Source organism: Lolium rigidum, chromosome 2, assembly GCF_022539505.1.
Source record: "Lolium rigidum isolate FL_2022 chromosome 2, APGP_CSIRO_Lrig_0.1, whole genome shotgun sequence".
In the NCBI taxonomy this organism is placed as follows: Eukaryota; Viridiplantae; Streptophyta; class Magnoliopsida; order Poales; family Poaceae; genus Lolium; species Lolium rigidum.
Genome location: NC_061509.1, coordinates 162890885 through 162918172, shown reverse-complemented (window position 1 = coordinate 162918172; position 27288 = coordinate 162890885). Strand labels below are relative to the sequence as shown.

The 27288-nt window shown below is 42.0% G+C and overlaps 1 protein-coding gene across 1 annotated transcript; it reads right to left on the bottom strand.

The window, feature by feature from the left end:
* Window positions 1–5979: 5979 nt before the first annotated feature.
* LOC124692535 lies at window positions 5980–27094 on the bottom strand. Its single transcript, XM_047225931.1, has 18 exons — window positions 26697–27094; window positions 25587–25995; window positions 25422–25493; window positions 25275–25337; window positions 20184–20369; window positions 18748–19129; window positions 16131–16222; window positions 14143–14877; window positions 13663–13941; window positions 13080–13235; window positions 10843–11093; window positions 10317–10746; window positions 9919–10242; window positions 8218–9022; window positions 8048–8106; window positions 7032–7490; window positions 6443–6481; window positions 5980–6330 (listed from the first exon to the last, which is right to left on the bottom strand). Exons 1-18 carry the CDS (start codon window positions 27077–27079, stop codon window positions 6148–6150), a joined length of 5307 nt encoding a protein of 1768 aa, XP_047081887.1. The 5' UTR covers window positions 27080–27094; the 3' UTR covers window positions 5980–6147.
* Between the last annotated feature and the right edge of the window lie 194 nt (window positions 27095–27288).

Below are 27288 nucleotides of genomic sequence, written 5' to 3'. Positions count from 1 at the left end.
TCTCATGAACGCGGTCATGTAAAGTTAGTCCGAGCCGCTTCATCCCACTATGCCATAAAGATGCAAAGTACTCAACTAAAGATAACAAGAGCATCAACGCCCACAAACCATTGTGTTCTACTCGTGCAACCATCTATGCATAGACACGGCTCGATACCACCGTAGGATAACGTTGCATAGAAAACAAAAAATTTCCTACCGCGAACACGCAATCCAAGCCAAGATGCAATCTAGAAGACGGTAGCAACGAGGGGTATCGAGTCTCACCCTTGAAGAGATTCCAAAGCCTACAAGATGAGGCTCTTGTTGCTGCGGTAGACGTTCACTTGCCGCTTGCAAAAGCGCGTAGAAGATCTTGATCACGATCGGTTCCGGCGCCACGAACGGGCAGCACCTCCGTACTCGGTCACACGTTCGGTTGTTGATGAAGACGACGTCCACCTCCCCGTTCCAGCGGGCAGCGGAAGTAGTAGCTCCTCTTGAATCCGACAGCACGACGGCGTGGTGTCGGTGGCGGTGAAGAAGTCCGACGGAGCTTCGCTAAGCTTCGCGGACTATATGGAGGAGAAGGGGGCGGCTAGGGTTTGGGAGGGGTGGCCGGCCACTCTATGGGGGGCGGCCAGCTTGTGGTCTTAGGGTGGTCGGCCCCCTCCCTTGGCCCCTCATTATATAGGTGGATCCCAAGTGTTGGTGTCCAAGTCTTCGAATAAGACCCGAAACCAAAACCTTCCATAAGAGGGGAAACCTAGCCCAACTAGGACTCCCACCCAAAGGGTGGGATTTCCACCTCCCATGTGGGGGTGGCCGGCCCCTAAGGGGAGTCCACTTGGGACTCCTCCCCCACTAGGGTTGGCCGGCCATGGAGGTGGAGTCCCATGTGGACTCCACCTTCCTTGGTGGTTTCTTCCGGACTTTTCTAGAACCTTCTAGAACCTTCCATAGAACCTTCCGCGACATTTTATTCACATAAAATGACATCCTATATATGAATCTTATTCTCCGGACCATTCCGGAACTCCTCGTGATGTCCGGGATCACATCCGGGACTTCGAACAAATATTCCAACTCCATTCCATATTCAAGAACTACCATTTCAACATCCAACTTTAAGTGTGTCACCCTACGGTTCGTGAACTATGCGGACATGGTTGAGTACTCACTCCGACCAATAACCAATAGCGGGATCTGGAGATCCATAATGGCTCCCACATATTCAACGATGACTTTAGTGATCGAATGAACCATTCACATATATTACCAATTCCCTTTGTCTCGTGATATTTTACTTGTCCGAGGTTTGATCTTCGGTATCACTCTATACCTTGTTCAACCTCGTCTCCTACAAGTACTCTTTACTCGTACCGTGGTATGTGGTCTCTTATGAACTCATTCATATGCTTGCAAGACATTAGACGACATTCCACCGAGAGGGCCCAGAGTATATCTATCCGTCATCGGGATGGACAAATCCCACTCGTTGATCCATATGCCTCAACTCATACTTTCCGGATACTTAATCCCACCTTTATAGCCACCCATTTACGCGAGTGGTGTTTGGTGTAATCAAAGTACCTTTCCGGTATAAGTGATTTACATGATCTCATGGTCATAAGGACTAGGTAACTATGTATCGAAAGCTTATAGCAAATAACTTAATGACGAGATCTTATGCTACGCTTAATTGGGTGTGTCCATTATATCATTCACACAATGATATAACCTTGTTATTAATAACATCCAATGTTCATGATTATGAAACTAATCATCCATTAATCAACAAGCTAGTTTAAGAGGCATACTAGGGACTTCTTGTTTGTCTACATATCACACATGTACTAATGTTTCGGTTAATACAATTCTAGCATGATATATAAACATTTATCATAAACATAAAGATATAAATAATAACCACTTTATTATTGCCTCTAGGGCATATCTCCTTCACCGGCCCCCCGGAAGCCCCAACGGCTGCATTTTGGGGAGGGGTATTTATACCCCTCTTCTTCTTCCTTCCTCCTTTGCTCAATCATTGCACAAGAAATCTGCCAAGCTTCACCTCCATTAGAGCCACCTCAAGAACACAAGATTTGCAAGATCTCCTTCCTCCCCCAACCAAAGCTCTTGATCTTTGGAGATTCGAAGGAGAAGACACCGATCTACATCCTCACCGAAGCGTTTTTCATTTCCCCCTCATTTGTTTGAGGGATCTCATGCTAGTGTTCCTATTTGGTTCCCTAGTTGATGTGTTGTTGTTGATTGTTGTATTGTTACAGATTTGGGAGCCTCCAATTCAGTTGTGGATGTGTGCCCCAAGAACCTTGTAAAGGCCCGGTTTCCGCCTCGAGGAAATCCCTTAGTGGAAGTGGGCTAGGCTTTCATGGCGTTGCTCACCGGAGATCTGAGTGAAGCCTTCGTGGCTGTTGGTTTGGCTTTCGTAGCAACCACACTCCTCCAAACGTAGACGTACCTTCTTGCAAAGGAAGGGAACTACGGGAATCATCTCCGTGTCATCGCGTGCTCCACTCTCGGTTACCTCTATCCTATTCTATCTCTTATATTGCGTAGCTATATCTTGCTTAGTTGCTTATCTTGTCATATAGGTAAATTCACTTAGTTGCATATCTAGAGAATTTACCTTTGTGTCAAGCCTAAATTGAAAAAGAACTAAAAATTGGTTAGCACCTATTCACCCCCCCCCTCTAGGTGCGGCATACGATCCTTTCAACCTTATTGGGAATGCGAATCTGGTGATTGAGTTACTAGATAACATGGAGGAATTGAGAACTTTGTCCCTAGAAGAGTGGAATCTAAGGGATATCTTGAAAATCCATTATCACCTTACTTCAGAACCAGAAAGCCTACTGGAAGAAAAGAGGGAAACTAAAATGGGTCAAGCTAGGTGATGACAACACTGAATTTTAGATACAAAGGCTACAATCAATTATAGGTACAACTAATTTCCATGCTAAAAAATGAGAGCCTTCCTCAAATTTCTGATCATGATGGTAAAGCCACAATTTTATGGAATGCTTTCAAGGAAAGAATGGGTATATCAGATAAACCATTTATGCATTTCAATCTGCAGGAATTCTTTGGTGGGATTATTTTATCACAAGAGGACAAAGATTATTTGGAATTACCATTTACTAATAAAGAAATTAATGATATTGTTAAGGATTTTCCTAATGAGAAATCTCTAGGGCCTGATGGTTTGAATACTGAATTCATAAAAAGTTGTTGGACCATTATTGGAGATGATGTTAAATTGTGTGTCAGAGATTTCTATGGTGGTAATATTTCTCTGGAAATTATCAATTCATCATATATTACTCTTATTCCTGAAGTGGAAAATACTTGCCATCCAGGAGACTTTATACCTATCTCTCTTCTGGATAGGGTGCTCAAAATTATCACCAATCTGTCGGCCAACGAGGTTGCAATATATTATTCTCAAGTTAGTGCACAAGAATCAATATGGTTTTCTCAGGAAGAGATCAATCCAGGAATGTTTAGGGTGGTCTTTGGAGTATCTTTATCAATGTCATAAGTAAAAAAGAAGAAATTCTAGTCTTAAAACTGGACTTTGAAAAGGCTTTTGACAAAACTGAGCATGGGGCTATCCTAGAAATTCTGAAAGGTAGAGGATTTGGTGACAAGTGGATCAAATGGATTGATCTAATTCTGAGTTCTTGAACTTCTTATGTTCTGTTGAATGGTGTTCCTGGCAAAAAGTTCTCTTCGTAAAAGAGGTGTGAGACATGGTGATCCCCTTTCCCCTCTCCATTTTGTGTTGGCTGCTGATTTGCTGCAATCAATCCTGAAAAAAACAATGAACCAAAGACTAATCTCTTTGCCCATTCCTTGTCCAACATGCCCTGACTTTCCTGTCATTCAATATGCAGACGGCACTCTGGTTGTCATTAAGGCTGATGCAAGACAACTCATTTGTCTTAAAGCTTTGCTCAATACTTTTGCTGAATCTACTAGTCTAAAAGTGAATTACCATAAGTCCAATATGGTTCGTGTCAATATGGATGAAGAAAGACTGAGTCACTTCACTGCAACTGTCAACTATCAACTATCAAAGAGGCAGTTTGCCTTTCACTTACCTTGGACAACCTCTAGGGATCACTAAGCCTTCCCTTGAATATTTTATTCCAATGGTTCAAACAGTGCAAAAAGGTTTATGTGGCATTGTTTATTTCCTCAGTTATGGTGGCAAATTACAGATGGTTAAGTCAATCCTGGCTTCACTGCCCATTTTTTCATGTGCTGCTTGGATGTTCCAGTCACAGTAAGGAACAAGTCATTAAATATATGAGACATTGTTTGTTGAGGAAGAAGAGTTATGATGTACAAGAAAAGGGCAGTGCTTTGGTTGCTTGGAGCAAAATATGTAGGCCAAAAATCAAGGTGGCTTAGGTATTTTAAACCTGGAAGTTCAGAATAAGGCTTTATTGTTAAATTTTTTGCTCAAATTGTACAATGACTTGGATATTCCTTGGGTCCAGCTAGTTAAAGGTTCATATTACAATGATGGAAAGCTGTCTGGTACTAGTATTGTGGGCTCTTTTTGGTGGAGGGCTCATCTTAAACTGCATGATTTTACAAGTAAATGGCAAGGTGTAATCTTGAAAGTGGAAAGACAACATTTTTATGGGTTGACTCTTGTTTGCATCTGCAGCTGTCCCTGCAGCTCACCCACCTTGTCTATTTTTCTAAAAGGACTGATCTCGCTGTGGAACAAGTGATCCACACAGAATTCTTGCAAGACCTATTCCATTTGCCTCTTTCTCTTCAAGATTTTCAAAAATTTGAACAAATGGAAGAAATGCGTGACAATGCTTCTATTAAGGTCCAACTTGGTAATCGGGATACACGGAGTTATATACGGGGAAACGGTGATTTTTCATCTCGGCATGCTTATAAGATGATGGTTGGACATCAGCTCTGCTCCTCGGATGTTTTCCTGGCTTTGGAACTCTTCATGTCGAGGCTAAACAAAATTTCTTCTTTTGGCTCTTCTTGCGTGATAGTCTTAACACAAGGAACTTGCTTGGCGGGAAAATTTTCATTTTGCCATCTTACTTGTGTGCCACTCTTCAATGTAATCAGGAAGAAACCTTGGTTCATCTGTTTGGTCTTGTCCTTTTGCCGACAATTGTTGGGACTTCATATGTCCACGAAGAGTTAGGAATCTCTGTTCTAGATTCATTCTATGACATCCGAGACAAACTGAAGCTATCTTTTTCGATGGAAATCGTCATTTTAGCCACCAAGAGTATTTGGATAGTCACAACAACAAAAATTTCAAGAACCAAAGGCCTACTTTTTATAGTTGGAAAGCAATATATGTTGAAGAGCTAAGAATGGTAGAACACAGGATGAAGAAAAAACATGCACAAACTTTCAAAGAATGGTTGCAATCACAAGTTTAGGTGGTTGGTCTGAGATGTGAGGCTTTTCTTTTTTTATTTCTTCTTCTTTCTTTCTTTGTTTCTTTGATGTAAATATTCTTTATATATTAATAAAAACTGCAGTCGGAGTTTCCCACTTTTTACCTTACAAAAGAATCACACCGGAGAGACTAATCCTTCAAAGAGTGCCTTGAATACAACTCAATAGTTTGTAGCTAGAGAGAGGGACGCCTTGACTCCCATATGGATGATAGAGAAGCACACACTCAATCTAAATCTCAAATCTTAGTCCAACCCTACATCTGTCGAACCCTTGAGAACAAACTGCAGCCACCAATATAACTGAATTGTTTCAGCTGTCGAACCCTTGAGAACAAACTGCAGCCACCAATGTAGCAGGGCGCATCTCAAAAGTAAGATGTGAGCGGTGACAAGCACAAGAGTACCCAAAGACTTCGTTGTATTTCCTTGCTGGCCGTCTCGGTATCATCCTCAGATGTTCGGCGATCTGTATGCTTTTACTGAAGTCCTAATGCAGATACACATGCTACATCACATAATGTAAGAAAAAGAATCATATATTGACCAATAGCGGAGCAACTGCCCAGCATTACACCGTATGGAAAATGCACGGTGCAGCCCACAGATGGGGAACAACACGTTGGCAGTACATTTCACACAAACGGACAAGGAACGTTTAACACAACTTTGAGCCCAAACTGAGTTACTCTTACAACATGAATGTACTTGATGGGTTAGCGAAGTAACGCCTTCTACGCTTGGTTGGTTCTGTACGGGTGCCCTGACTGAAAAGACTCTGCAATATGGTGGGACCCGTAGGCACAGGTGTTTCGCACACCCGAACATAGAGGTGTCTATCGAGTGTCAGCTTTTCCAACAAGGTCCTGCATGTCTGCAAAATTATGAAGGAAATGTAATGAGGCAAAGAGTATCTCACTGTCATTAACCGTGATCATTCAAATATCGATGATACTGGCACAAATAGACAAAGTAGGGTACCGTACCTGAGGATTCAATACTTCCATCTGATGGATAACATCCTCCTGACACAACAACATCAAAGCATGAGATCAAAATTCTATAATCCCAATACCAACAAAGATAGGTGAACAATAAAGCAAACAGGAAGGCAACAAAAGAATAAGTGATTTTTTTTTTTTGAAAGTGTACCGAGTGTCACCCTTTAAAAACGGTTGCAGGTGCAACCACATGCACTCTGGATTTTTCCTCAGAACAGTATAGGCACAACAAAGTACTCCCTCCGATCCATGATAGCGACACTTATATGGATCGGAGGGAGTAGTTTGGATCTCGTGTATTAGGAGTATGTTTTTTGTAAAGCAGGGTTTGATTTTGCAAAACCATTTGAAAGCTGCTAGAATAGGTTATTAAGTTTACAAGTTAAGGTGTTTGGATTGTGTAAAGTAAAACGAGTTGTGGATTTTAATAACACGGTGCTTGGTCAATAATCCAAAATCATGACAAAACACTTTATGCTGATCCAAGAATTCACAACTTACTAGTTACTAGTGGTACACAAAACTTTCGAAGTGCATAACAAGCAGATATAAATGGAAAAAAATAGATACGCACCTCTACTATTCCTGGGAACTGCATCACATAGCCAATAATTCGACGAGTTAAACCTTCATACACAGTGCTATTCATGCTGCCATCGCCATTTATCCATGGTAATATAGGGTGATAAATATGCCTTTCACAAGCATGGCAGCAATCACTCTCCCTCATATCTTCTGGAGTAGACATTGTTTCCTTATCTCCCAGATTTTGGCTACACATACGAGATGAGTTTGGCTCGCTTTGAACACTAAGAACTGTGACAGTGTGCCCATCACCAAGCATTTTGACAGTCCCCTGCTTGCTAGACATGGAATGGTTCCCTTTCAGTACATTTTCGGTGCCGCCAGTCTCCGCTACTTGAGAAGCTGGAGCTCCTGGACAGCTGCAATGGCTGTATTCTGCAAGTGTGCTTATATAATACTTTGACTTATGTAATGAGTCAACGATCCGGAAACCATCATACGCATTGACCTACAAAGCAATTGAGCACACATGGTGACTCCCATGTGAATAAACAGGGGTGAAATAACAGAAACCGTGGACAGCTTCTAATTTACAAAGTAATGCATTGCTCCGACAACTCGAGGCTTCATCTCAAAAAAGGGAAACACATACATCAAAGGGTGAACAGTCCCATTGTCTGAGGAAGATCAGCTGAGTACATAGAACCACTAAAATCCTTAAAAACAAAGGTAAACACCACATGGTCTGCACTTGGCTTTTCTCCATCTTACCACAGCTGAAGTGCCTAGCATGTACAAGGTGCTACATTTTCTCACATGCATTGAGCAGATATATACTCCCTGTGTTCTTTTTTATTTATTTTCTGGTAGATCATCAACGTCTACAACTATGTTGTTACCTCTACACATTTCTATAATATAAAGAAACAAAGTGTACATGGGTAATACACGATTATACCAGAACATGGACAGTGGAAATAGTCACAATTCACAACTAGGTGTCGAATATATATGTAGACAAAGAAGTACACAACGAGTCTACTGTACACATGTTTACAGCTTTACCTCCATAGCCAGATGAAATCTCTTGAGGGTATGAACAATCACATCGATTAACCGTGTGCCTGCAGTGCATAAGATCAAGGAGAAATGAAATTTACCTATGAAAAACAAAGATTGTACCTCATGAAACAACCAAGTTCACGCAAATGTTTATTCATGAGAACAGTAAGTACCTAATGGATGCAGTTCCTGTGACAATTCAGTCAAATTAACTCCTCCTTCTCCACCTCGATGAATAATACAAAATGCATTTCTGAACAGATCAGAAGACAATATGCATGATTCATTTTGATTACAAGATGATGGTTGTAACTGGTCAGCATATGTTTTCATAGCATCCCAAGGCCATCCATTATAAGAGTTTTCCAACTGAGATTCAGACAACATACGCCGACATGAACTGGAGTTATTCAAATGCAGTAACATATTGTGGCTTTCGACCTGGGAATGACCATCATTTCTACTCATTTCCCTGGCTGAACTAAAAATAAGGCCCTCCTTATCATGTAACACTTGTGTGAGATCGCTTGTTTGAATTCTCTCTTGATTCAGAGCAACTTGGATACCAGGGAAACCTTTCTCGCGACGATAAGAAGGCTTGTGTTTCTTAGCCGTACCGCTTTCCTGTTCCACCATATCAGCCTTTCGTTTGTGAGTGCCATCATTCAGTCCACTGGTATCTTCAACCAAATAACTAGAGATATTAGGCCCATCAGCGTCACCAACTCCTTCGCTTGGCAAGGAAGGTGAAACGGATAACTCTCCTGACAAAACCAGAGAAAAGAGAGAAACAATTTCCCCACATTCTACATCTGGATATAAATAAAATCTACCATCCATAATGTTCTTTTGCTGCCTTATAAGCCATTTAGAAAATTCAGAAGCCTTTTTTCCTGAACCAAATGGAAAGGGTGAATGAGAAGCCTTCAAGAAGAATTTTCGTGAAAGGGTGTATGGCTTTGTTCCATTTCCACTAACCTGCAAAATGCAGGGAGAATTATGAACAACGGTACAAATTGGGAGAGAGTATGAACAACAATACAAAAATAACTGATGCCCTAAATCACAAATTATACTTAAATCAATCTGCCTGCTCGAGCTCATTACTGAACTAAAGGAGCCCTATCATTCTCCCAGCAAAATGAGGGAAAGCGTATAGGTTTCAGAGGTAATGAAGCAAAAGAGCTGAGCTGGATTCAGCACACTGACGAATACTAGATACTGGATAGTCCTGTAGGTGGGAGCGGGCTGCCCACGGCGCCGCCAGCCCAATCCCACTCAAGTCACTAACCGTACACCCACGGACAAGAAAAGAATCCTGGCGGATAGTAGCGGTACGCCCGCTACCGCCGCCCGCGCAGCGGACGCCATGCCCCCCAGGAACTACCCCACCGCTGCAGTCCCATCCCTCCGCTCCCCCCTCAGGTCCTCTTCTCCGACCGCCTGGGTCTCCGGCGAGATCCGTGGGGAGCAGCCGATGCCCCCTTCACGCGCCTCCACGGCCGTCTCCATGCTTCACGGCCGTCGACCTGGCTGATGCCCCCCACGCGGTGCGGCCGCCCTACACCTGCGCCCCTAGCCCCCAGCGACGGTGAGTTCCTCTCCTCCTTTCCTGATGGGACAACGGTGGTTGTGTTCCTCGTCCCCTAAATGTTTGACGTTTCCTGTGCGCTGATGTAAAACCACTTAGCGGGTTAAAGTGGGCCGATTGGACGCCGCTTAATATCAAGAAAATTAAAGTGCAGCAAGTGGCATCCCGCCTGGTCTGGCAGACAGAGGTGGTCAAGTAGCGGTATCCCACGAACAGGCCCACTTACAGCCTGAATACTGGATATTCAATGGTAGCTTAACTGCATAAGTTAGCAAATACTGACCGTGAACTTCTTCTCATTGAGAAAGGAAAAGGCAGTGACTATTTCACTCTCTGAATAAAGCTGGAGGGTTGCAGTTAATGAAGCTTGTACTTCTGATCCTGATGATGTGCTGAGAAAAACCAACTTCAGAAGCTCTATCGCATTTGCAACTGCTAATGATTTGCATCCATCTCTGTTGACCTTAATGACCTTTTCATGAGATATGCATGGTACGTCGACGCTTTTACTTGGATGGGTTGCATTTGAATGTCTAGACAACATAGCATGTTCATGTGATCCAGCTTCTGGAACTGCAGCGCTTGTACTTGTTGCACCTTGCACAACCTGATTAATTTAAGGTGAGATTGGTAATAAACAAGACATAGGTTAGCGGTCGAGGTTAATAGACAATTACTTACCAGCTCTTCCTGCCCACTTGGAATTTCCTCATTGACATTATTATCACTATTACTCTTTGCATTATTAGGCCCAACTTCCCCTGTCTGGTTCAACTTTTCTACTCGAATGAATTCAAGGACTTCATCAAGTGCATTTTTTATTTCTGGATCTTCGAAATAATCCCAATTGACTATCTCAGAATCTGAATCTTCACAGTTCCCATGGCTAGAATTTGAAATATGTGAATGGCCTTCGCTCACTTTTGACCTCCTTTCCTCTCTTAGAAGGCTACAGATTCTAACTACAGCTTTTCTTACATTTATGTTTTTATTTAAGTATGCCATCCTTTTACGACATGTATGTGGTGCAGCTGGAAGACCAGAGACAGAGTTCCAATAACATTTGGGTCCACGTGCCGCACAAAATCTAGTGTATATCATCAGCAGTTTTCTGCAGATAATAATATCCAATCAGGCTCCAGCATCATGGAAAACATTGTTTAGCTCCAGTAGTAAGGTCTATAGTGGATGCAGCATGAAACTATACCTGTTAGACTCATATGTCCACTGGAATTGTCTACCAGTGGATGATGCAGAAGTGCTCCGTGGTACTTCGTCATCCTGGGTAGATTGGGCTGATATCTTTCCAGTGGATCCACTAGCTTGAACTTTTTGTTTAATAAACCTTAGGGTAACCTTATCAGAGGATCTTTTCCTTTTCTGACTGATCGATCCAGAACTAGCTCCCTGCTGCTTTTGTGTGGGCTGTCTATTCTGAGAGGACGAAACACAGAGCACCTACATCAACAGAAAAAAATTCTTCCAGTCAGAAATACTGAATAGGAAATATAGGCAAAACAAATCAGACATAGCGGTATTTTAACTAGGATAACGAAATAATCAGCCTAGTAATGTGGTGTTTTAGAAAATCATAACTACCGAAACAAGCAGGTAGCGACTACAGTAGGATAAGCAAATAAACATACTATTACTAACTGAAACTGAAGGCTGCATGCAAGAAAATTGCCTTCCTGCCAATATAATCTTCAAATTTTATGAGCATAGCTTATCTAGACACGGATACGTACACCTATTAGGCGATTAGCAAGTTGGATATTTATACTGTAGCAAAATCCTACGTATGGTGCTATTAAAGATAATATTACTTCCAGATTCATGGACGTATGTGTAGAAGGCCATGAAAATGAAATTAAGGTTGGCCTGTGTTGGAGATATGCTGCAATTGCTGCATGACTTTCAGTGGTTCATTAATACCACTAATTCTATGCAGGGATGGAGCCAGGAAAAGTTGAAAGGGGGGCCTTCCGTATGTCCAACCAACAGTGCAGTGTAACAAGCAAGCCTACCTAGTTATGATTTTTTTACGCGGAGTCAAACTCCACTGGTAGCATCCTGTCGAATCAAAAGGCCCTGAGTTATGCTAGCTTGTTAAACTTATACGCTCTAGTTATATGAGATCCATCCATATTGTATTACACCCTGTAAGGATGTTAGAACTACACTTGGAATCCAGAAACGGAAATCAAGTCTTCTGAATGTTTCAGTGTAAGAATTGGGGGCGGAATTGGGAAGGTGGGGAAGGCCTCCCACAGTACTGACTACTGAGCCATAACACTGAATTCTTTGGAATCAAGTGCATGAGCTGCTTTGTCGAAGGTCGCCTACACTTCACCTCATCTCTGGCACCCTGCCCTTGTCAACCTCCACTACCGCCCGCAAGTCAGCCCCTGTGCCCAAGCAACCTCCACAGCCCCGGCCTCGGTAGCAAGATCTCAAGTACATCCGCCGTCTTCAACTGTTTCTTCCTACTCCCAGTCTTCGGCTCAGGTGGCAAATGCTCACAGCCTCAACTGCCAGGTAGCTCCCACTAGCTCCTCTGCTGCCACTAGAGAGCATCCACGGCATAGCCACTCGACCACATGTCTGATCCCATTTCCCTGGCATCCAACTATGATTTGGATTTGGATGGTGACCCATTTGTTATCTACAAATTCTTTAGCAACCAAAGAGAGCTGAATTGTAAGCTTAATTCCATTTCAACTTGGAATTGAATTGGGTCTCCATTTCCACAAAATCCGCTAGAGAGTATCCATGGCATAGCCACTCGACCATATGCGTGATCCCATTTCCATGGCATCCAAATATGATTTGGATTTGGATGGTGATCCATTTGTTATCTAAAGATTCTTTAGCACCCGAAGAGAAAGTTGAATTGTAAGCTCAATTCCAATTCAACTTGTAATTGCATTGGGTCTCCATTTCAAATCCAAGTTTATAATACTCCCTCCGGCCAGAAAGGATGTCGCAAATTTATCTAGCACATGTAGACGCATTTTAATGTATCTACATGCAAATCTAGACAAATTTGTGACATCTTTTTCTGGACAGAGGGAGTACAAAACATCGAGAGTTGGCTAGGCAGACCCATGTTAATCTGAGGTTCAATTTATCTTGTATGGTTTTGTTTTGGCCCTTCATTTTAATTTTCCACTGGGAAGTTAATTTCTAATCAGACTGGTGACCCTTCCCTGGACCCCGCGCAAAGTGAGAGCTTCGTGCACCAGGCTGCCCTTTTTTATTAAGTTAATTTCTAATTAAAGTTTGCCTCTTTTCGTCAATAAGGGAATGCCCAAAAACACAGAGTTATAGAAAAGCACTAGCACAAAGTTAGATAAATATGCAAGTGCAGAACAAGGTCAATTACTAATCAGACTGGTCCTGCAGATCACTGGACGAAGATGGAGGGAAATTTCAAAAAGATACCTGTTCTACAGAGAGATTCAGCTCTCTTGCAATTCCAAGACAATCTTTGAAAGGAATTCTCCCTTCCTCACTGATACTCATAATACGCTTTTGTAACTCCAGCCGTTGTTCGGTAGTCATCAATCTACGAGAACTCCATGAACGAGGATGAGAAACCTGCATGAAACAGGGTATGCTATAGAACTCAATAAACTAGAAAAAACGGCCGATGCCAGTTGTCATACAACATTGTTTCCAGTAGATAATGGTGGGTTTCCAGATTGGATATTGGGAAAAAAAGGCAATCATTAAAATGCTTGCAGGTGACAACGTATATGGTCAAGAAGAAAGTACAAGCAAAGAATTAGAAAGCACAAATAAGTATGACAATATGAGGTAGTATGATACTGAGATGGTATATAGAAGGTAAAACTGGAAGGCAACAAAACTAACAAACAAGACAACATGGCACATTCAAATGAGAAGGAGCATTTTTGTTGAGGATAAAAGCAAATGAACATTTAAAATGGCCACAGGTAACCCAACAGTACAATGTTACTACTATGAGATAATATTGCAACGATGTATAGCAATGATGACAAACCTCAGGTACAGAACAGCCAGGGAAGGCACTTAATGGTTCAGCCAAGCCAGCTGTTAAATAGCAATACTCTAGTGTTTCCCAGTAAGCATCAACAAACTCCTGCTTTGAAAGCACAAAATCATGCCGAATTTTCGGTCGATGATTCAAATTAACATGGGATGATGGAAGAATTCTTCGTATAGGTTCTTCAATGTAAGGCCTGAGCTCCATTGCATGTGTAGGCACAGCATCTGATGGTACACCCCACTCATCTACAGGTTCTTTTGCAAGTTGGAGCAACTAGCAAACATAGCCACAAAAGTGCAGAACTGGGTCATTACAAATCTAAATTGCACAGTAATCATGAACCTGACTTTGCTAAATAAGAATATGCAGCAGGCAAATATCAACCTAAAAGAGCTTCATCTTTGTATTCTCCTCACCTAAGTTTTCTAGATTCTCGCAATGCTAACTACAAACATCAAAGAGAAAGAACACTACCTTGAGCTTATCTAATATATTTATTAAACGTGAAAGTCGACCCTTCGCATGAGTATCCATGAGCTGATTGTATTCCTTGGTTGGAATTTCTGAAAGCACTTTACTTATCATGTTATCGATCTTCTTCGCTGATCCCACAACTTGTAGAAATAGTTCAACAGGCATTTCATTTATAGCTGCTGCCATCGAAAATAACAGACATGATTGATTAAGGTCCTTGTCATGATGCCCTTCTTTGGAATAATCAAATGGCATGCAGCAACTTGGCAAACCACTGACATATACCCATAGAAATTTATGGAACAGCTTTGCCCGAATCATTTTCGCACCAATAAATCCATTGGCATGCATAGCTTCTAATATTAATGGTTTGTTATCTTTAACCCTGCGTGAAATCCTGAGACCAGGTATGGCTGTCTTATGTTGATTTTGCTTCAGTTTAGCTGCTGCACCAGAACGAATTTCAGTATCGAAGTTCCGTTGTCTGGTCCTAATTTGATCCACAAGTACCGGTGACAATTCCCCAACAGAAGAATGCAGAATTACATCAATGAGACGACTGCGCGTATAGTTTGTAACCAACGGGACACTAACTTTGATACATTTACAGCTGCCCTCTTGCTGAAGCTTATTCAAAGTGCGAGCCAACGTCTTCCTATCCATCATTTTTCCATTTTCCTTTTCAAGTCCCTCTAACCATTTATGTAACTCCACCTTTAGTACAAATTTCTTTTTCTGCAAAGGAAAAGGAGAAAAGGGTGTTACAGAACAACGAAATGCAATCAGGTATGCAGGGGTGCACGGTCAACACGCATGAACATGACCGTGCATATACACACAAAAGAAAAGAAAAATGGTGTTACTCCTTGCAAGTCTGACTAAGATAAAACTATAAGCACCTCATTTATTACAAATTAAAGCAATAAAAATGAATAAACAAATGATAAACATGAAACATTGTAAAGAATAAAGAGGATATTACCATAGAACTATACTGTCTAGATAGAAGCATAACAGTAAGAAATATTGAGGCCACAATCTACAAACAGACATAATCTAATGGGATGGTGTTCATGTAGGTCATTTTGGCTTATTAGTTATTACCCACCCTACATGTTCACTTTTTTCTCGTTTGATCGAATCATGACATAGTAGAGGTCATGCGACCATCCTAATACCACATGAAGAAAAAGGGAAGCTACTGTTGAGAAAGGCAAAAGGAGACCAGAACAGTCTGCCTGGAGGACCCCTTTTGTTAGTGGCTACTGACGTCTCACGAATTATCGCGGGGAAATGAGAAAAATGAATCCTACAAGAGTGTGTTTGGATGGTAGAATGACTTACAGACGAGTCAACGAACCCAAACAACTTATAAGGTCAAGCAACAAAATGAGTCACTTCCAGGGAAGAGAGTTGGATCTTTTCATTAAGCAACTCTTAATGAACACATTTCAGTAGTTTCAAAGAGGATTATTGCAGAAAGTGAATAGATAATCGAAGTCCTGTTAAAAGGGTATAAAGAGTGGCTAATGATACAACTGAGGCTACATATTGCAGAAAGTAACGCTTACATTTAAATTAGTGCAGCACATGTATGCACAGATAATGCAATTATAAGTATTTACATAGGCTCAGATCATGATATGTTCGTATAAACTGTAAACTTGCACGCAGTAATGGTTGCAATTATATAAACCAAGCTCATGTAGTCATGTATGAAAAAGTTATGCAGCTAGAAGTATGTAAATAAGATCCAGACAATATTAACACTCCTATTAAGTGCATCAAGTCAAGAGCAAGAGTAACTTCATGCAACAGATCGACAATTCAATGAAATGAAACGCAACGGAATTGCGTTTTCTCGAAAAAACTTCATGCCACAGATCAAGCTCTTGGAGAGGTAAAATGACAGTTATGTACAACACATTTGTATTTTAACAGATGCTTCGCATGGAAAAAAAATGATTGACGAATACTTAGCAGGCAACCTTCAACATATGTAGAATCCTTCTTTGCCGCCGATCATCAGAAGTTGAAGGGGGGCACCTCTGCCTCTTCTTCCGACCCAAAGCAAGTTTATCTAAAAGAGAAGATAAAACATGTGGATTATCTAAATTGAAGTGACCAGCAGTTTCTCTCTACAACATATATGACCAGAACGTGTGGTTTTGCGCAATTTAATCATTTTAGTAAGGTCCCCGTGTATTTTGAAATTCAAATTCATAATTTTCCACAAACATTTATTCAGTATATATATATAGGTTGGCTGGCAGAAAAGTGGTACCAATAGATGCGAATTTGAAAGTGCTTTGCTGTGATCAGGATTCTACTGTTACTACAAAATACTATTCTTTAAAAGAAATAAATGGTCAGAATTGAAGAAGACCATTCTTAATCAAACCACGCCTTAAAAAAACAATGCAGAAAGTACATGCAAAAAAGGGCTACAGATAAGTCAAAACAGAAAATAGTTCGCAAAATCAAGATTGGAAAAATACTTTTTTTTTACCTGAAAACTGTAGGGGAGGCCCTGACAGTAGATAGATTTTATTAAGAGGAAAGATATTACAAGAAGGGGCGGGGGGGGGCTCAGAGCAAAAAAATACATACTGTCTAGTCAGCTAATGAGGGGGTTCTAAAATGATCCTTCATTCTGTAAGAAAGAAGGAAAAGGTTTCTTTCGAAAAAGAAGGGCCATAAGCTCAAACTAGGGAATACATTTACCTCCTAGTTGCCCGTTTGTGACAAAAATTTCCCCATTCAGCTCCAATTCATCCTACTTACCCTATTTAGTGAACCCTGTGCCAGAATTTCCTACACCCGTATCTAGACAAGACTCCGACAAGTTTTTTGGAACAGAGTGAGTATTAAATTATCGAAGTGTGGTCTATGTTGCGTGCCACGTCGGGGGCGTATTCAACAACAACATCAAAGCCTTTGTCCCAAGCAAGTTGGGATAGGCTAGATATGAAACCCAACAGAAACGTATGGCAACCAAAAAGAGAAAGAGAGAGAAGAGTAAACCAGGTACGAGTAAGCTAAAGATCCTGGCACATGGATTGCTGTTTTCCATGCAGTCATATCAAGAGCCAAATCTCTAGGTACATTCCACCTCAAGTCCCTTTTACCGTCTCGTCCCATGTCAGATTTGGTCGCCTGCTGCTCCTCTTAGTATTTTCCCCACCCTTTAGAATCCCACTGTTAACTGGTGCTTCTGGAGGCCACAATACATGTACAAACCCCCTTAGTCGGTGTTGGACTAGCTTCTCTTTACTCGGTGCCACCCCTACCCTTGTTCCGAATTCTGTCCTTTCATGTGTGGCCGCACATCGACAGTAGCATTGGCATCTCTGCGACACTCATTTGTTAGATGTGCTGCCTTTTAGTGGGCCAACAGTCCGCTCCATATAGCATTGCCGGTCTGATCGCCGTCCTATAAAACCTTACCTTTTAGTTTTTGTGGTACCTTGTCACATAGGATTCCAGATGCTTGACGCCATTTCACCCACCCTGCCTTGATCCTGTGGCAAACATCCTCGTCGATATCGCCACTGCTTTGCAGCATTGATCCAAAGTACCGGAAGGAGCCCCTCTTAGGAACTATTTGTCCTTCTACACTAATCTTTCCCTCTTCGCACCCAACACCACTAAAGTCGCACCTCATATAACTCGGTCTTGGTCCTACTAAGTCTAAAGTATAAACCCCTTGGATTCCAAAGCCTGCCTCCATAGCTCTAATTTCCTATATATTGTTTTCTGGGGAAACAGGTCCAGTAGCGCCAAGGGAAAAAGTAATCATAAACGCCTAGTGTTTGAATCGAACACGAGGAAAAGACTACCTTACTTTGGAAGCAAGTACTAATTGTGCCAACAAAACTTTTCAGGGTTACAATTGATCGCGAAACGGAACTGGAGAAACACGCATTGACACGCCACGTAGACTTTGTGACTGGGTCCTACTTGACAGAGAACTTCAAAATTTAAAAGGGGTAAAATCTGTCACGAGTTTCACTCAATGGGTTAAGCAGGATGAATTGCTGCTAAAGGGGTAATTGTTGTCACGAATGGAAAATTAGATGGTAAAAAATAGAATCCACTCCCAAAAAGATCAGCTTTCCTGAGCGTTCACATGGCCCAAGTTGCAGTAGCGGAAGCTTCCATGAAAAAAAGGTTCGTTAAAAATGAGTTTGGCTGAAGAAAGCATGCGAGTCAAATCCTGATCATCAGTGAGCTGAATGTTGAGTGGGGACTTATTAGGGGGAATTGCCTAAATGTTGCAAATGTTGTCATAAATAAAAGATCAAAACTATCTGAAAAATATAGGGGACAACCTGTTTTAAATATCAGCAGATTCCATGGTATTTAGTGAATGGAGATTGCAGACTGTTCGCAAAGTATATGCCTTGAACATACAGTTCTGTATGTGCGATAAATTTGGGAACCCGTGCAGATGATTTTGTTGGATCTATGAGTTATCAAGTTTTAGACAGTAGCGCGTCACAAATAGTCAAATAACACAAGCTCTTATGGAAGCTTGCAGTTCCCAAGCAAAGTCTTAGAGAATACACAGTTAGCACTTAGCAGCAGAAATTTAGATTACTTTACCTTGTTTAACTAGTTGGGAGACTCCAACACAAGCTTCATCGTTGCTTTGGAGGTAATGTCCAACTGGTTCATCATGGCATTCCTCTTCAAACAAGAGATTGTTATTAACAACAAGATCATTGTGCGGGCTATCAGAATCCAATCCTCTAGATGGAACTAGCGACCACAAATCGGAACGATTGGCATGGTCATCTGGGAGCCCCTCGAGACTTTGCAGAGCACTACCAGATTTGTAGAGCAAGAAGTCTTTTTTAGTCCAAACTCGGTACTGGGATGTCTTATCTAAAACTTCAGCATCCCAAGTCAAGTTGAATCTTTGGCGCATGGATGACACTCGTTTATGCAGCTTTCCTGAATTCTTGTGCCCAAGACGCTTGCCAAGCTAAATGGATGTTATATCAGAACATGTGTTACTAATTCAAGAAATTTAAAAACTAAGATGCCACAGCAGATGTGATAAGCAATGCTAATCTGTATTTATTTAAATTACATAACATGTGTACCAAAGCTACCCTACATATTCAACACCAACACATTGTTGGGTTCATATTGCAAGGATGTTTTGCGGCATGGAGCTATGCTCAGATAATCAAATGGATATTGCATTACCAAGAATGTTATACCATAAAAAGAGTAAAGATCACCTGTTATTTAAGTTGGGCAATAATGAAATTTAAATACTCCGTAAATATATTTGCTTGGTCCATGCAGTTAGAAACGAGAAAAAAAGTTTTGCTACCGTGTATGAGCACAAGTACGAGCCACAAATAAGCCTGCTAAAAAAACATTAAGACACCCATCATATCCAGGTATACTACAAAACCTGCCAAGAGTGTTCTATGACACTACAACTAAATAATTAAACCGCTGTGGATAGCAAACTAGCATCGGATAAATCTAAAGGCTTCTACACACATTGTATAGCTAATAGTGCGGATGCTGAACTACGACTACAATTATTAACGCTGGAAGTCTCACTTCCTTGAATATGGATTATGGGGATTTGATTTTACTAACATTGCACCATATAGTATTGAAAAAGATATTCAAGTGGACAAACACTATCAAATCTGTTATAGCACATCAAAAAATTAAGTTTAAACCAAAGTAGATTGCAAAAAATAGTTTTCATGGTAAAAAAAAATTCGTTTTCAGGAGCTGTCCTATCTTGAAACCGGAATTTATTGATGCCACCAAGTTGCTAAATTAATTGAGTAGTTGCTAAAACAACAGATATGTCCATATTTCAATCCGTTTAAGTACTAACAAGACTCAGGTATTCAACTATCAGAGAAAAGCAGGTGGAGAACATGTATATGTATAACTAGAAATGAAGCAGAATAGTACTGCAATGAGAAGAAATGAAAAAGGCAGTATCAATGCTCTGAAGATATATAGCGCACCGTGATGCACCATTGGAAAGTTCAGAGAAGTACCTCAACAAGAGTTATACCTTTTGACCCTTGAGCTTTGATCATATCGTATATACAGTAATCTAACGGAAGCTCCATAACTTGATCAGTTGCCTGGCGTTTCTGGCCAATTTTGTAGTCGGGGATTGTACTTTTTGGTCGAAACTCTACTGGATCAAATTTCTTCAACAGGCGTAAACAGCGAACGACCTGAAAAGAGTCGAGCTAGTTGGTTCACAACAAAAGTGAAACATTGCAGCTGAATATTCTGTAATGTCTTACGCCACATATAGTGTTTTTCTTATCATTAAGTCAACTCATAGTCAAGCTACAATGATGAGTTCATAGTTGTCTATCCATGGTTTTTGTTATTTTTACATATGTATAACCAAGTTGTCTATCCACGATTGTATCTGCTGTCGTGGTGGTGTCTAGTCTGTCTTTCCTGTCTTTCAATTGGATGGTAATGTCTTGGCTCTGGAGGTCACAGCTTGATGAGGGACAGAAGAGAAAATAAAATAAAACAGAACCAACTAAAGTCTAGTACTAGCTTCTACACACTTCTATTATATTCTAGGTAGTTTGGTCCTATAGTCATATGTGTTGTAGTGGTTTCTAGAGTATTCTAGTATAAGTTGTAACTAGGATATTTGTAGTTCTCTATGTAGTGTTCTCTAGAACACTCTAGTTGTAAGTAGGGCTGAGTAGTGAAGGCTCATGCAGCCTATAAATAGAGGTCCAACCTCTACCTATGTAATCGGACTATGTACCCCCTACCTATCAATTACTAGTAAAAGGTACGTGCTATGCACGTCAAGTTGTAAGATAAAATTGTGAATATGGTTTAAAAGTAATGTGCCTATTTTACAATTATGATTACACAAGCAAAATTCGTTTATGGAAGCAACTTTTTTCAGGAGCTATTCGACTCATTCACAACCATTTTGGTTGAGTCTTGCAAAAGATCCATGATATTTTATTGTTATTGATTTGGATGGATTTTCAAAGTTGATTGTGCAGACCTGAAAATAAATAGAGCTAGATCAAGTAATTTGGTTGTAAAAACTTTGTTACCGTTGTGATAAAAGTACAAAATTGACTAATAAAACAACACATATATAAGTTACTTCTTTCCATTTATAAACAAAAATCGACGACTCTTATTTAGGGAATACGCCAATACCATACATTGACTTGATAGTACACACAAAAAATGAGGCAATGTGCTGAACTGCTGTAAGAGCAAGTGCAGTCATTTATTCAGTTTTGGATGGCTATCGGAGTCCCTATTTGGATTAGTACGTAAAAAAGCTCTACTGAGTTGGTCGTCTCGTACTGGACCCAGGCAGAAAACAACTCTCTCTTCCTCAGGATCATCCGATGAAATCGAGGCAAAAAAATCCACTCCCCTTTTCTCTTCTTAACTTCACATGATATTGCCAAATCGGGCATGGAATCGGCGAATTGTTGTGTGCATTGCCGGATGAATTCCCATAGGGGTTGCAGAGATGGAAGCCTAAGAACGGATCTGAATCTCCATGGACCGGTGGACCAGGACAGCTTAAGGCTGCGGATGGCTCGAACTCCGGCCGGAGCACCCGGATGACCGACGGATGCTGCTCCGACGGGCAGCCTCGAGCTTGGGCCGGAGGACCTGGTGGACCAGCAGATGTTACGTTTCTCCTACGGATAGCACCAAGCTTGTACTCAGCTCCGATGGGTAGCTCTGGCTGGAGTTCTACTCGGCGCTACAATTGGGTCTCCCAAGGTGGTCTGCTGCAGTCGCTGCTCCTGCGCTTGCTCTTCGCGTGCATCAGCCGAGTGGCTCTGCGCTTGGGCCGGAGAGAATTGGGGGATAGCAGAGGAAGCCGGTAGCGCCACGATAAGTCTAGAAAGTCCTACAACCGCTTGTTTTGGCGCGTGTCCGTACAGAGCGAATCCGTGGCATTTCAGCCGTTAGATCAACTCGGTTGTGTACTGATGGACGGTAGATATTCACCTGGTGGGAAAAATCAACGGCTAATATTTGGTTCTGCACTGTGGTACATGGCTAATCCAAATTCAAAAACTCGTGTACTATAGTAGTAGAGAAATGGAACCTTGTGTTCTGTCTTAAGATCTTGGACTAGATCTTGTGTGTTGAGAGTTTCAGATTGAACTCTTGACAGCCCCGCCCCTAGAGCGATATCTAGCCTACGCCCCTAGAGCGATATCTAGCGCAGCACGTTGAAGCGGTTCCTTCAACAATTGTGCTGCCCACGTTGTAGCAACACGGTGGAGTTGTTCCGCCACAACCTTGTGCTGCTTCAGGTGGTAACAGAGCCTTGCTGATCCCTCATTGAGAGCTGCACCAAGCAATGGAGGAATTGGGGAAAAGAGTGGATGTTGTAGATCAACAAATCCAAGCTCTCCGTGAAGATCTTAACCGCAGATTTGATCAGCTAGTTGAGATGGTAAGGAAGGGTGTTCCTCCCATTGCTAATGAAGAATCATCAAAGGAGGCAGATGATAGGTGTCGAAGGATGGGGGGTCGTTGTCGTTCAGCGTACTTCAAAGAGGCCAATGTATGATGAAGCTTCTGAAGGTGATGAATATGATGAGGGCCTTGAAGAACCTGATCTCTATACATATCCGAGAGTACACAACTCTACATATGCAAGGGATACATACAAGGTGAGAGCTGAGATCCCCACTTTTAATGGAAATGTTGATATTGAGGGGTGCCTTGATTGGTTGTATGAGGTGGAGACTTTCTTTGAGGTCATGAATATTCCAGAAGACCGTAGAGTTTCTTTGGTTGCATACAAGCTGAAAGGAGGAGCTGGTGCATGGTGGCATCGCCTTCAAGAAGATCGCAGACTAAGAGGAGAAGCTCGTGTGCGATCTTGGCGGCAAATGAAGAATCTTTTAAAGGGGAGATTTTTGCCTGCAGATTACGATCAGATCCTATTTATTCAGTTTCAGAATTGTGCTCAAGGAAATAGGACCGTTTCAGAATACACAGAGGAGTTCCTAAGGCTACAAGTGAGGTGCCACCTTGGTGAAACTGAAGATCAACAAGTTGCAAGGTACATCAATGGTCTCAATGATGCTATCCAGGAGCGTTTGATGATGCAGCAAATTTGGTCCCTTGATCAAGCACAAGCTCTAGCATTAAAGGCTGAGAGATTGGTAAAGGCAAGAAAGGCAAGTAAGGCTCCATATTCTCATATGGAAGACTCATCTAGGAATCACTCCCACGGAATGGAAGAAGAGACTGCTCAACCCGATGCAAAACAACCTATCCCTAAGTAAGCCGGAGGTAAGAGTAGGGCAAATCCTGTGATAAAATGCTATAAATGTGGTGAAGAGGGACATGTATCTAGCAACTGGCCATTGAGGAAATTTGTCAACACGACAATCCATGATGGCGAAGATGATGATGAATGTGAATATGAAGATGTAGAAGGAGAAGATATTTGTGAAGAAGAGGGAGAAGAGGTGGTATGCGTGATTCAGCGCCCCTTGTGCTCAGCACCACAACCCGACAACAAACAACGGAAGAAAATATTTGAGAGCAAATGCACGGTGAATGGCAAGGTATGCAAATTAGTGATTGATAGTTGCAGTTGTGAATATCTTATCTCTCAGAATTTGGTGAACCATTTAAAGCTTGAGACACATGATCATCCAAACCCCTACACTATTGGGTGGATCAAGAAAGGAGTGAATATGAGGGTCACCAAACAATGCAACCTGCCACTCTCTTTGGGCAAGCACTATCGCGCAAATGTGTTATGTGATGTTGTTGATATGGATGCCAGCCATGTTCTTCTTGGGAGACCTTGGCAATATGATGTGAATACAACACACAAGGGAAGGAAAATTGTTACTCTTTCACTTGGAACAAGTGGAAGATCATCATTCTACCAAATCAATCAAATCGTAATAGCTCCAAGGAGAAGGAGAAAAGTGACCGTAAACGGAGGCTAAAATCATTCCAGGTTGGTGATAAGGTGATTGTATACCTCCGGAAAGAAGGACCGCCATTAGACATCAAAGAGAAACTTAGATGGTGGAAATGACGGACCCTTCTCTATTCTAAGGAAGATAAATGATAATGCTAATGTGATAGATCTTCCAACTGTGATGGGAATCTCCAAAACATTTAATATGGCAGACTTGGCTCTTTATCATCCAGAACAAGCACTCTATGAAGATAACTCGAGGTCGAGTTCTAAACAACCAGGGGAGGATGATGAGGGACAGAAGAGAAAATAAAATAAAATAGAACCAACTAAAGTCTAGTACTAGCTTCTACACACTTCTATTATATTCTAGGTAGTTTGGTCCTATAGTCATATGTGTTGTAGTGGTTTCTAGAGTATTCTAGTATAAGTTGTAACTAGGATATTTGTAGTTCTTTCCCTAGCTTATGTAGTGTTCTCTAGAACACTCTAGTTGTAAGTAGAGCTAAGTAGTGAAGGCTCATGCATCCTATAAATAGAGGTCCAACCCCTACCTATGTAACCGGACTATGTACCCCCTACCTATCAAATAAATGAAATCTTGTGTTCTGTCTTAGATCTTGGACTAGATCTTGTGTGTTTAGAGTTTTGGATTGAACTCTTGACAGCCCCGCCCCTAGAGCGATATCTAGCCTACGCCCCTAGAGCGATATCTAGCGCAGCACGTTGAAGCGGTTCCTTCAACAATTGTGCTGCCCACGTTGTAGCAACACGGTGGAGTTGTTCCTCCACAACCTTGTGCTGCTTCACAGCTCCACCACCTTATGTGCTCTGCTTCTGTTTGTTTGATAAAATATGGACCTGGGACCTGGGGTTATCGCATCTTCGATCTAAAACACAATGCAAGTTTCCAGCAGGAACTGAACAAGGGTATGGAATAGTGCTGGTTACCGTAACTAGTATGGTCTAGCAGTCTAGCGTTACAAGAGATACCATGAAGAACAGACTTCCAACATGCAGATGGCTTGTTAATTAGCAATTCAAATCTTCAAATTCTAGCTTTTGATAGGAAGCACCATGAACCAAAAGAATGATCCCAAAAATATTAAAATGATGGCATAAATAATAACTGAAAATAACTATGAATGTGAGGAAACATTAGCATCACCTTATCATCAACTTTGGCATCGAATTCTTCGACAAGCTGTGCATCTCTTAGCCTATGCAACACCTGAAGAAGAAAGAATCTCAAAACACTCCATAAGGACGGAAACCTGAAAGTATATATGCAGTAAGCCAAAATACATATACTTACATTTCTCCATGCTCTATGTCCATATGCCATCCTGTAATCTAGATCAACTTTTATGTCTGACACAACAAGAGCCTACAGGGAAATAATTGCACCGGGTTACCAAACGTGCAATCAGAAACAAAATACAACAGGGTATCAAATGGGAAAAGGAAGAGCATGATTGACCTTTCCAGTGGCATTGTCAAGTTTGGCACATATGGCTTCCATTGCTGGAAGATAATCATGAACAGATTTGTCATTCTTGAAATTTACACCAGAAGCTCCATCTTCTTGCAAAGCATCTATATTGGTCTCTTCATTGGTCCCCAGCAATTCTGGCTTTGTAATCTCAATTCTTTGGTGTGAATTCATATTCATGTCTTTGGCGTATCGGGACAGATATATCGAATTGGTGTTGATAACATGCTTATTCCGTGAAGCCTCTTCCCCATCTGCCCCATTGTCTTTTACCTTGATGATGGTCGATTGTCTAACTATCAGCCGTTGTGATGCAAGGCTCTTTACAATAAAATGGAAGTTGTTTCCTTTCATGGAAAATGTTTCGCATAGTTCATTCTGTGTTACACCAGAAGTCCTACGACAATAAGTAAAAAAAAAAAACAAGATGTAGGTTATTGCATGTGGTATTACTGAAGCCATAATATCTGGTTGCTTATTTGCAAATGCATTATGGAAACAAAGGAGAAATTACCAACAACAGAAATAAAAGGCCAATAGCTACTGTGTTGGAGAACGTTTATCGTATGGTAATCTGCAGATGGAATATGTGCCAAATTTTCGAAGGCATCTGCAGGGTATTAACAAATCGCACGCAATACACCCACTTGGGTTGGTTAAACTTAAGAAACAGACTTTAAACCCCCTTTAATTGTCCCCAAGTGAGCCAATGTGCCAATTCGGGACGGGAACTTATTTAGCTGGCAAAGGCAGAAAGTAACATGTGAGGTTTGAACTGAGCATGCCACTCGAATTGTGTGTATGTATGTGGGAGCATTTTCTCATACACCGTAAGGACAACAATAACACCATGGATACACACACAAAAATACTACCCCAAAATGGAGTTCCTACACCAAACAGCGAAACATCCCCTCCAATCTCCACAAGTAAAATAACCAGAGACATGTAAGATAACTGAATCAACATTCAGAATCTCCTAAATCGATAGACAGGATGATCACAGTAACTTGCCATGAATTAATGTAGTACAAAAAAACAGTAGGGAAGAGAGAGAGTAAGCATATGACAAATTGCTCAATGTACATCGGAGCGCACCTGCTTGCCCCGACAAGCTCCAGCGTTCCCTTCTGGACGGGGCTGAGTTTGGTCTTGCCGAACCTCTGGTCGTACATCCCAAGGAAATTGCCCCTGAGCGCCTCGCTCGCCACCAGCCGCACGCCGCGCCGCTCGGCCACCTCCAGGTCCTTCTCCGCTGGGTCTCCAGGCGCGAGAGGGGACCCGTCGCCGTCGCCCGCCACGAGGCTGATGACGGGGAGCGCGAGAAGGCGGGCCCACAGGACGCGCTTGACGGGAGGGTCGAGCGGGAGGCCCGCCGCCCCGAGCGCTCCGCGTAGCGCCGGCCAGAGCTCCGGGACGGGGAGCCCGTGCGCGAGGCGGGCGCACACCTCCTCGAGCGCCGCCGAGACGAGCGCGTCCATGGCCGCAGCTCGAGTCGGAGGTCGATGCTTCGAGGGTTTAGGGTTTCGGCTCTGGCGGCATCAGTTTGTACAGACGGTGGGAGTTTGAGGTCGGGGGAGGGGAGGCGGAGCTTGGGCGCTACGGCGTGTAGAAGGCACGGCGCGGCGCGTTCGCCGGTGGCCGCGGCCGCGCAGCAGCGAACGCCGGTGGATGTGCAGTGAAGGCGAAG